Source organism: Sphaerodactylus townsendi, linkage group LG05 (assembly GCF_021028975.2).
Source record: "Sphaerodactylus townsendi isolate TG3544 linkage group LG05, MPM_Stown_v2.3, whole genome shotgun sequence".
Lineage (NCBI taxonomy): Eukaryota > Metazoa > Chordata > Lepidosauria > Squamata > Sphaerodactylidae > Sphaerodactylus > Sphaerodactylus townsendi.
Window position 1 is genome coordinate 53,333,592 of NC_059429.1, and position 12,449 is coordinate 53,346,040.

At 38.4% G+C, this 12,449-nt stretch overlaps 1 protein-coding gene across 2 annotated transcripts in view; it reads right to left on the reverse strand.

Annotated features, from left to right (window-relative positions):
* Positions 1 to 12,449, reverse strand: part of ST6GALNAC5 (ST6 N-acetylgalactosaminide alpha-2,6-sialyltransferase 5) — a 122,995-nt gene that overhangs the window by 9,931 nt on the left and 100,615 nt on the right. The window contains exons 3-4 of one of the 2 annotated variants that reach the window (XR_007244615.1): positions 11,030 to 11,439; positions 93 to 196 (exon numbers count right to left, since the gene is read on the reverse strand). Coding sequence is in view for 1 of the 2 variants with exons in the window: in XM_048497670.1 (XP_048353627.1) it covers positions 93 to 200; positions 11,030 to 11,439 (518 nt within the window). In the remaining variant the exon portion in view is untranslated. Of the gene's footprint in view, positions 1 to 92; positions 201 to 11,029; positions 11,440 to 12,449 lie in introns of both variants that reach the window. The other variant, XM_048497670.1, reaches the window with a different exon arrangement.

Below are 12,449 nucleotides of genomic sequence, written 5' to 3' on the forward strand. Positions count from 1 at the left end.
CAGCATGTTTCATGGCTAGTATAAATAGATTTATATATTTATGTACAACTCTGAGGTTTGTAAGATAATAATAAATCCAGCTTAAAATTTACCTGCAGAAATCTGGTGGCACCATGCCATAGACGTCTATCCTGTCACACAGCTCTAATGCGATACTCATTGTGAACCATCCAGTGCTAAGCCAAGTGTTGGATATCTTCCTGAAAGCAAAAACAATTATATTCCCAGGGTGACAAGTAATACTTGAGATAAATCAATGTTAGGGACATTTTTAAGTTATTAAAATTCATGGGAAAGGTTATGAACATTGTGAAACTAACAACTATTATGCTCTTCTACCATGAAATAGACTCAAATTTTTCTTCCTGGTCTGTGCACAAATGTATTTGGTAATTGGTTTGTCTTTTACTATAATGCTGCACCCAGAAGTGGTATTTGTCACTTGAGTTTTTGTTGAACTGTAGTTAACTTCAAGCAGTGCTTCTGATTAAAGGAAGGACTCTCTCTGTACATGGTTAATTAAGAATTACGAGATGCATTCACATTTATGCCAGCAGTTGAACATGGGAGTTGCTGACTGATTCAATGTGGCTCCATGATCCCAAAGCACTGCAGTTATATTTCAAGAAGACTTGAGATAATATGCCAGACAGGACAAGATACTAATCTAATGACAATTTTTTTTTGCTGCCAAGTCGTGAGATTTATGGCAGCCCTCAATGGGGTCTTCAAGGCAAAAGACTTTCAGAGGTGATTTGCCATTGTCTACCCTAGTATTCCTTGAAGGCATCCTACCTAGTATTCAACAAATACAAATACAAAACCTTTAATGGCATATAGACCTGAAGGCATATAGACCTGAAGGCAAATACCTACCAGAGTTGATCTTGCTTAGCTTCTGAGAGCTGATGAGATCAAGCTAGCACAGACTATCCAAGTCATGCAAAATAAACGAGTTGCCTTTAAATTGCATAGGTGCCATGCTTCCCAGCCACCAATCTCATGGGGTTAGGGTGGGACCAGTGTGTTTGTGCCCACTTTACACATTCAGTCAACATGTGGTGGAGTTGCCTATACAGGACTAAAGTGTCCATCTGTTATTAGATTGGATGCATACAAAATCTTCCTAACTAAAGGATATGATGATACCAAGTACACACATTTTTACAACGGGGCATACAACAGCCCCAGAACTTTTTATATCAGATGATATAATGGAAGGCTCAACACCCCTTTCCCTTGTGCTGTGATCCCAATCTAGATCAGTCTCCCCACCCCCCGTGCCTGGTGTGTGTACATCTTAAGAATTGTGAAGTCACTTCTGACTTATGATGACCCTATGAATCCTCCAAAATATCTTATTATTAACAGCCTTGCTCAGGTCTTGCAATCTGAGGGCTGTGGCTTCCTTTACTGAACCAATCCATCTAATGTTGGGTCTTCCTCTTTTCCTGTTCCCTTCAACTTTTCCTAACACTATTGTCTTTTCCAGTGACTCTTGCCTTTGCATAATGTGACCAAAGTATGATAACCTCAGTTTGCTCATTTTAGTTTCTAGGGACAATTCAGGCTTTATTTGATACAGAACCCATTTATTTGTTTTATTGGCAGTCCATAGTATCCTTGTAGGAATTAAAAAATAGGCTCAAAGCTGCTGACTTTCTTAGTATATCATCTAGTTAAGCTCTGGACTTCTGAGTACTTCAGTGTTTTTCTACACTGCACTATATTTCAGGCTCACAAGAATCACTAAATTTCACAAAAGAACAAATAGTGCACCATCATTTTACACAAGAACAAATAGTGCACCGCCACCGTCATTTTACATCATTTCACAAAAGAACAAATAGTGCAACATCATTTTAGGGAATAGAGGGACTGTAAAGATACACAATCCTTGAGTCTACTAAAGATTTCCTATAGCACCATTAAGTTAAGCAAAATTAAAAATTTGCCTTGTTCCATTAAAAACTATTTATATCTTCCCATTTGTCTTGCCAGGCTAAAATGAAAATATGTTATTAACATCAGCTAACATTTTCCCATTGATATCCAATTGTAAGACTAGACAGTTGTGTGTCTGCTGTCATGGTTAATAAGATGTTTTGTATGACTAGTAATGTACATGTAGTAGCTTGTTGCAGTGGCCCATGAGACTGAAGGAGATATGCGTACTTTTTTGCATCACAAAGCAAATAGAAAATATGTGTGTACATGTTGAGTACAATGTGCCGAATTTCAAATTCAACTCTATGATGGACAATGCCAAGGCCACCCCTGTTTTTATATCTGCGAATTCCCATAATTTTCAGTCAAGGTAGTTTATTGCATGTTTCTTTCCATCTATTTGTAACACCCTTCTGCACTTTTGTGAGTTTGGAGAGAAAGCTAACAAAAGCCAATGAAGGTCTTGTATGCATTATCCTAGCAACACAAAGTGCAAATAGTAATGCAGTCTGAGATAAACAATAGGTAATTCTGTAGGTCTCAATGAAAACAAATGGGGTGACCTTTTGGATTGGCCCTGAGTCAGAGATGCTCCTTCACAGCGGCTGAGGGCAACATGAAAAGATCTTTTTTTTCCTGCTCCCTGCAGAAACTGATAGCTAGAATTGTTAGCTCTGAGAGTGCTGAAGTCAAGACTCTCTCTCTAACTTGCAATTTGCACAGTCAGAGGCAATAGTGAGGAGAATCTGTTTGGCAGTATTTCTACAATGCAAAGGCACTAAGTGCATATGCCAATAGCACCGCAACATTTTTAGATGTATGAAGCTAGATCCAGCAGGGTGACACATAACCTTGCTTCTGTGCATGAATTGTTCATGCTGAATTGGCACAATTATCCATGTCAAAGAGGCAGGCTCACAGAACAACTCAAACAAGCACATGGAGGTGAATGAGAAGAGTTTTTTTTATTCTGCATTTTATTTATGGCAAAAGCCAAGGAATCTTAAGAAACTAGTTTGGGCTGGGGTGAGGGAGCTAAGGAAGATTTTAAAAAATGGAAACTTGGAAGACCTTCAACTATTCTTTTAAAAATTGGGTCTACCTCATCTTAGGCTGGCGATGCTCCCATCTTAGGCTGACAGCAACACAACAGAGTTTTATGTTATAAAAGAGCAGATAAAGGTTCTTATACAAGAATATCTCCTGGTTTTACAGCTGCTGCATTGTAATGAACAAAATGAAAGCATGTCATGTGCTCATTAGAGAAATCTCGTCTTTTCATGTGATGAAGTAACATACTGTCCCAATAATTCTGTGGTGCATACTAAATTACAATTAAAGGCTTTTCTGCTCCATCACAATCTCATGTATAATCGCTATGGAAATTCTTTTTCTGCAGTTATTTCATTTATGCTTCTTTTATCTAATTACTGTAACATTGGTTCTGAATCATATTTTCTTAATGGACCCTTATTCAATGATAAACTTATTCTCACATACAGTTATTTTGTAATATGGTATTGCAGCCTGTGTCATTTGCTATACCATATAATTGCTGCTATTTTCTAAATGTTGCCCCCATATTTTAAAATAAGCATTTTAATAGGACATATAGCATCTGTTAGTCTTTTCAACAACAGCATTACCTGTTGTTATAGAAGTAAATGGATCAGCTATTATACCTCTGAAATGTTAGTTTTATAATGTCTTTTTGCAATTTAGTGTGGTTAAGTCTTACCCCAGCTAAACCCATTTTATGTAGTGTGGTCTGGTAGTATGTAACATACAAGGGCACTGTTTCTCTCAGCTCTCTGCAACGTCACCTTCCTTTAGTAGGCAGTAAAATCCATGTATTTATTTAGAAAAAAATTATATGTATTTTCTGAAACCTGCCTCAGGTTTCTTACAAAACAAATATAATAAACACTAACCATCAAAGTATATTAACATCCAACATTAGGGGGAAGACCTCCAGCCTAGCATTAAAAACATAGATCATAAAAACAGATCAGAAGCATCTAAAAATAAGTCACCAGACTACAACAGTATTTTTAAAAAATCAAACCCTTAATAAAAAACTGGTTAAGTAGAAATATTTTGACCTGGCACTTAAACAAAAGCAATGGTGACCTTCAAGGGAAAGGCATGCCGTAAGTGAGGTGCCACTACTGTAGCCTGGGCATAAGAAAATAATATTTTATTAAGTAATAAATAAGGGATACATGGAACATAAGAAAATGGAGTAAAGAAATGTTTATCTGTCCCAGTCTAAGGCCTATGGATAATTTAGCATTTAAATATATATATATTGGATTTACCTTTGTTCTTATTTAGTTATATTATGTGGTCTACCCTTGTAATACTTGGGATTTTTATGGAATGGAGAGCCTTATTAATTGGCAATATTAGGTAAACTATGCTGTTTTGTTTGGATTGGAATGGAAATTTTGTACTGATTTTCATTATTTGCAGTGTTTGGTCCACTCACTGGATTAGGTGGGTCACACCTTTTTGTGGAATGATTTGTTTTGTTGTTTGTCCGGGGCTGTTTTGGCTCAGGACATTTTTGTTCTTCAGTTTATTTTGGGGGGGGGGTTATTAAAATGTTGCTGTATTCATTGCTTGCCTCCCCTTTGTTTACTTCTTTCCTGTTTTCGCTCTCCCCATCCTACCACCCAGGGAGAGCCGATTTTGGTTTTGTCGAGTCCTTCTGGCCTATACACCATTTTGAGGCTTCTAGGAGTGCACTTCATCATCTGTGGGTATCATGCACCCCCAGAAAAGGGAAGAAAGTGTAGCCAGGGCATGAGAAAAGTATATTTTATTAAGTAATGAGTAAGGAATACATGGAATATAAGAAAATGGAGTTAAAGAAAAGTTTTTCTGTCCCAGTCTAAGGCCTATGGATAAATTAGCAAGACAAGCTTATGGGTGAAAGGGGAGTGAAAAATAACAGGATGAAAGTATTTGGCACTGGTTTCTCTGTTCCCTGACATAAACAAAGCTTATCAAATACTGAGGAAGGCCAAATAGCTGAGAATGAAAAACATTTCAGAGGTCTGATCTTTTACATGTGGAGAAATAAAGAAAGGATAATTTCAAAATGCCAAATAGCAGTTCCAAGTTTCCTCTACCAGATTGGTACGAGGGCAGGATGACCAAATGAGTGTTGTATGCTCTGTAAGACAACCATTTATTGTTATTATAGATGGCTGCTATACAATTGCATTCTGGAATGGAAGATAAGGAACTGTCTCTAGCATGGAGAAGCGTAAAAAAACCAAGAACCAGAAAGTCTCGATTTGAAGGATTCTGATGGGAATGAATTTCTCATGTATAATCTTTTGCCTGAGTATGTATAATCTTTGCAATACTTTGGGGTCTATAAAAAGGACTGAGTTCTTTTGTTTTGTGCGTCTTCCCCTCTTGCTGAATGAATCTCTGTCTTTCAAAATAAAGATTTCCTTTTTATTATATTCTGTTGTGGCTCTTGTTTAGCCTAGCCCAGTCAGTGGTAACACTGCTGAAAAAGCGCCAGAAGGTGGGAGAACAGAAAGCAGGACTTTGAAAGTAGATCTCAGCTGGTGGGCTAGAAATATTGGAGGAGGCCGTTGTGAGATGAAAGTCAATGTTTAAAAATTGTATTTAATATTAAAGAAAGATGGATTAATAAGAACCAAAGGATTCTTTAGGCCAAGTTTGTCAGCTTGTCTGAAATCATGTAGTAATACAGGCAAGAAAAGATAATATCTATAAGGTAGATTGTCACTATGGGCCAAAGACATGACAGAAGACATATATTATAGACTTGTTTGTCAAAACTAGCTATATGGGATGCCTACGTGAAATAAACATAGCAATAAAGAAATCAAAGGTTAGAATAGAAAGGAATTTGATTAGATAATTGAAAATGTGTTTTTCTATATTTTAATGAACACTGAAATGATAATGAGAGAATTATATCTTCTTGTATTCTACAATAATTCTATTCTACTAGAATCACATAGCATATTTGTCAAAATCATTTTTAATCTTTTAAAATAATTAAGTGTATGTGAAATCTTTCACCCTGTGAAAGGGAACTGGTTATTCTGATTGAAAACCAGAAAGACAGAATTTAGTTTATTGCCCTGCCAATGGGAGGGACACAGAAGCCAAAGAGCAGGAGGAAAATTCCAGCGTTTGTGTGAAAGGAAGGATCGGACAAGCACGTTTGATTTTAATGCTAAGGAAGAAATCACGTATGGGAAAATAATCATATGGGTTACTATGCAGGTATGATTATGAATTATGATGTATGTATTCTTGGAAAACTATAAAAGATGAGGTCTTTTGTATGATGAGTGTGACTCTGCTCTAGAGCTCACCCTGTCATAGATCTATTCTGGACAGTAAAAATTTCTTTTGTTTAAAGTTTGATTCCTGGGTATTATTTCTTTCACAGTCTTTATAAAACACAGCTGCGCAGAACCATACACTAGGTGTGGCCTGACACCGTCCCTGCCCCAAGCTATTTAGCATATGTCACAACCCCTTAGGGGTTTCAAGGCAAGAGACTAACAGAGGTGGTTTCACATTGCCTTCCTCTGCATATTACACCTTGCATTCCTTGGTGGTCTCTCATCCAAATGCTAACAGAGCCAACCCTGTTTAGCATCTGAGATCTGATGAGATCAGGCTAGCCTGGACCATCCAGGTCAGGGCTTGAAATGTGTACTCCTACTAAAATGTGTATACCTTCATCTTCAGAAGGCAACCGAGCACTAAAAATGGGGCCTCTTCTACTGTGTCCTCAGATAAGGAATTCTCTTGTCTGTGGTTAACAGAATTACAGCAGGCAAAAACGTTTTTATTCTTCAAGACTTATCACTGATTTCACCTCTTCCGCACTCACATGCCAACTGAATATTTCTATCTTTCCCTAGTTCACTTTATGATGAAACAAGGCCAGTTTTACTGATAGAATTTTATTGGTAAACGTTTGGAAACTTATTGTTGAAAACTACCCTGGGAACATTTATACTAAGACTTCCAGGGTCTAAGTATTTTAAACAAAAATTCATTCATTTCCACAAGAAATGTGGCCACAGAGTTCACAAAAAACAGCAGACAACAATTTTATTATATCAGAGTGAAACTTCAAACAGAATGTTCTCCACTATATGGCTGCTGCAACTGTCAGAATGGGCACTTGCTCTACATTTAAGGGCATATGTCCTTGAGGAAAAGGGATCTGACCAGACGTTTTAGGCCTAGCCCTGGAAGCCTCTGAACCATGGTTTACACATGCACAGAGCCCGTTACTTACAAATAGCATACCAAAAATGACAGTTTGAACAAAATTAACTCTTTTTTAGCAAATACTCACTCATCTCTTAAGATGAGATTTCACCAAACCTTCCTATTTGTAAAACTGGCACCTGAATAACTTATTTCATAGAATTATACTGAGGCCCTTTCCGTACAGCAAATGTATAGTAGTAGCAGTCAGGATAAAGGAACCCGCTTTCCTGTTTTTGCATTTGTATGCATCCGTGCAGGCAGCAATTGGAGGCCACAGAAACAAAGCGGGTTGCTGTTGCACCTTCATACGGAAATGCGTCTTTTTAAAAATTTAACTCCCACTGATGCATAGCTATGCAGACATGCACAAATGAAATCTGGCGCCTCACGATACCACGCTATGACCATCTGCACCTGTGTGGCTAAGCAAATGTAAGCTGGGAAATTAAAAAGGAAAAGGAAAGCACAGCCTAATAAAATGCCTCATCCCCGGCAGTTCACTCGCAAGCGGCTGCAACCTGGGATTTTTAAAGACTCGCGGATAGTGTGATTCAAAAAAAAAAAAAATGGTTTGAGGGAAACTCTCAAATACGGGGCAAACTCTCTTTAGAGGTAAAATCTGTGCGAAGTTCCCCCCCAAAATGGTTTTTTAAACCGTCCCTAACCTGTGTTTATTGGCTCATGCAGCATGGGACTCAGGGTTTCCTTTAAAAAAAAACTTCACATGCAAAAAATAGTAATAAAATAACAAAAAAAAATAGTGGTAACACAGTACCTGTTAGTTATGTGCAGTTTTACCAAATGGTCTGATTGAAATGGAACACATGCTTACACATTCATACAGATCCACAAAAACTCTCGACATCCAGCTGTAAAAACATTTAGTGCAGATTTCTGTGTGGATCTTCACAACTGCAAACAGCATGTCAGATCTACTGAGCTTCAGACTTAATCTCAAGAGCTATCCTGGTTTACTGATCACATCAACATGTAACTGTATTCTCTGGCAATCCCCACAGCTATATAATTAAGTCTCTCTGAACTTGGTTGGCTGCTTCTGGGTGCTCTCTACCTCCTTGCCTTTATTCTCTTGCCTTGTGCATCTACAAGATTCTTCAGTTTTGATGGTTCTTATTTCTGCCTGCTTTTTGCTCCCTCACTATAGAGCTAGCAGATTTCACTCTCCATAGATTGGGTCAACCACATCTTTGCATAACAAGTTCCACCCAAACACTTACTGATTGGTTCCCCACCCTGGGACATGGACAATATATACCCCACTAAACATTCCCTTCTCACTGACACAGTGTGTAACAGACTTCCCTCTGTGATACACCTCTGAAGATGCCAGCCACAGATGCAGGCGAAACGTTAGGAACATCCACCAGACCACGGCCACACAGTCTGGAAAACCCACCACAACCAGTTGAACCTGTCCATGAAAGCCTTCGACAATAGAATGCCCTCTAACTCTGTGGTTTGTTCCAAGATAGGCTCCTTAGTTATAATACCAAAGTATCTTGCCCTAATACTGACTGCCCGGGCTAGCCCAATCTTATTCAATATTGGAACCTAAGAAGACCCTAGTTAGTATTTGGATGTGAGACCACCAAGGAATACCAGGGTCACTATGCAGAGGCTGGATGTAGCAAACCACTCTGAACATCTCTTGCCTTGAAATCCTTACTGGGTCACCATAAGTTGATTGCAACTTGATGGCAAAAACAACTACAAAACTTGCGATAGGATATGAAAATACTGACAAAATTTCATGATAATAGAAGATGCTTGCAGCAACTTCCAGCACAGATGACATAATATATCACTAAAGTAACATCACAGAGAATTCAGAATTTCACTGCAGTTGACTGTTAAATTAGCCAAACATTCTTCAGGTAATCACAGAGCTGCACATTACTGTAGTTATCCTATGCCCTGACACCCTCTACCCTCAAGCACTTGCCATGGCCTTATTTTTTTTAACAATATAGATCATGTGAATTAGTTCTTGTTTGCAGCAGTGCAGCTCAAAGTGGTGAGTCTGTAGGTTTTCACATACTTGGCAATTAGGCCTGTACATGTAGAAAAATGTAAAGGAAAGCACTTAACAAAACTGTGGTGATGCAACTTTCTCCTCTGAAGCAACTGCATCTGGAAAATACATCTTTTCATCAACTTAATGTCAGTGGTAAGAATATGGAAGTCAGAAATTATATAAACCTTTTGCTTGGAGCCGGAATCTCCTGTGAGACTTGCCAGCCTGCCTTACATTTTCTGGCAGCCAGGAAGGACACGGCGGCTGCCCTGCTCTCTTGGCTGCCCTGCCAAGCCTCTCAGGGCTCCCCTCAGGCCTGTTGACTCACCACTGCCAACTGACATGGACTCTGATACCTCTAAAGCCAACATCAAAGGCTGGAGGTGGAGGGGAAGAACCAAAATGTAGCTACAGAGCCCCCAGCAGAGATATGTCTGGGGCCAAGCTGGTTCAGTCCTTTTTTTTTTTTGGTTTTGTTTTAATAAAGTAAAGGGCTGTGGTAGGGCAGCTAACTATCAGCTGTTGGCAGCTCCTGGTTTCTTTACATTTTAAAGGTCTACTCTTATAGAAATACTGGCCTTTAAAATTTAAAGGGACAGGATACTGCCAAATAGGCAAGTTCCTTCTTTGTCCCCTCTTTACCCCCATATCTAAAACCCTCCCAAAATTTGAGGAGATTAATTACTGTTACACCCAGAATTTCAAGAGTGTTCTGAATCACTTTGGGTAAACTGAGTGACTTTTGGGTCTGCTTTTGGCTTGGGGACACCTGAATGCACAGCCCTACAAGTAAGGTCTTTTTCCTATTGGCTGTAGCTTTCCCATGCTTAGGTCTTTATAAAGTATTTGGAAGATGTTTCAGTTTTCAAAATCAGTTTTACAAAACATATAGCAGCTTGGGATGTTGAATGTATACTTCCACTGAAAATAATGGTGCTTTGAAATGGAAAGAGCACATAACTTTGGATTAGATTTACTCCTCTCCAAAGTGAGCTCTTAATTTATACATAAATGTATTAAGTGGTACTTGAGCTTTCATCCCATTTTTACTATGTAGAGACATAATGAGTACACAAGTAATAAAAATAAATTTATCTTTTAGCAGGGAAAAAAGAAGATGTCGTTTCAAACATTATCTGTAGAAATGTGTTAGTTATATAGAGGGTCACTTATTAAAAATTTGATTTGAAGATCTGTTTGCAAGCCATAAATGGACTCATAAAGAGGCAAATATCGTAATAACTTGCCTTTTCCCCAGTTGGAGATGTAAGATGTGCACTTCAGAAGCACCTAATGTATGAATAATGTGTATTTGTTTTACAAGAAGCTTTAGTGCTGCAATGTTCCAGGAATGCTTATATTCAATAAGTAGCCATTATAATTCACAAAATGGCAGCATTGGCTCCATAAAAATAAAACCCATCAATTCCGATTTTTCAAAACCAGTAAAAATCTGCTTTCAGGTATATTACCTAAAGTGAAATTTAAATGCAGTGCCTTCCTTCTTACTATGCTGCTTGCAATTCTCTTTGGTGGATGTACAGAGACGCTATTTTTAGAATTAGAAACTGATGGGCAAATAAATTATTTGATTGTGTAGCTGTGCCTAATGTTGCCATGGCTAAGTGATGATATTTGACACATAAGATATTACGTGTTAGTTGAAACAAAAGGAAGACAAGTACAATCTAGAGATGTTGAAAAAAATGCAATGAATGTACAATGTGTTCTGTTACAGACCTGGAAATATTGTAGTTCTCTTACCTGTCTTTTCCAGTTTCCCGTTTGAAGAGATCATCAAACTGAAGCATCTTGTGGCGAGATATCATGTATACTTTTAATTGAGGTAGAATCTGATTCATCAGTTGCAGATTATTATAAACTAACCCTTTTCCGTCTCTTCTCATATAAATGGTGGGACCCCAGAAGATAAATACAGTCCCTTGGCTCATATTTAACAGTTCATTGCGATTCCGCAAAATCCTTTGAATGCTGGAGTGAGCTATGACTCGCAAGCTTGTCTTGTTTCCAACATCTTTTCCAAATCCCCGTGTGGGGGCATCATTCATTCGTATTACACACTCTGTCTGGTCGATCTTGCTACCTTGTTGGCTTCGCAAAAGGTGTCCTGAGCTTGAGACCAGGGCACAACTTGTACAGTGCATTTTCAAAGGCTGTGGAGAAATATGGAACTCTGAACAAAGATACTAAAATCTACAGATAATTTTTAAAGACATTATAAAAATAATTGAATGAATTGTAGGCTTCTACTGCCATGAAAGATCCACCACTCCTAAACAGTCAGAGAACAGATTTTCTTTGAGGGACCATTTTTCTCATGCAGAAAGCTTGGAAGAGCAAATTTTTAGTGAGTGCAGGTGCAAAGAAAAGCAAGTTTACCTGATCCCCCCTCCTTAATGTAGCCCACTATGTCTCATAGATGTTGTTAGTGAGGATTCTTTGAGTACAGCATTGGCTTTCTTGGGGTCTGGGGCCTACTGGATAAAGAGAAAGCTGGGAAATATAAGCCCTTGTGAGAACCTTCTGTCCACATGTCACAGAACATGACTTTTATTTTAATCCAGTTCTGTGTCACCTGGACTGCTTTGACATGGAGATTACTCTCTGCGTAAGTCTCGCTATTGCTGCAAATGTAGATGCATTTACAACAGTGGAAATTTTACAAAAATGGAAATTTTCCCTGAATTTTCCTTGCATCACTATTTTCCCCTGCTGCTGTGTGTGTATTTCTGTATCTAGCTATTTAATTCACATGATTGTGCCGGCATTCACCACAAAAATAAGTCTCTAGCCCTTTTTGTCGCAGAGTCATAAAAAGAAAGTTACTGGCTGTACATTTCTTCTTATTACGCCACAACCGAAAGGGCTAAAGACTTACTTCTGTTTAAAAATGAAAGTTGTGACTCAGTACATTTTTGCATTAGGTTGTTGTAATTTTATAGCTATTACTGACTTAAAAAAAAGTATGTACAAGCTTTCCAGTTGGGGGAGTAGCAGGGACTAAGGTAAGGAAAACGGCAGCTGTGTGGACAGAATCCAAACATTCCCATCCACATAAAGAATAGTAATCTTACTGAAAAGATCATACCAAACGGGAAAGAGAAGGAACCACAGGAAAGGCACAGGCCGTTTCCGCACGGGCAGAAAATGACGGCCTGGAGAC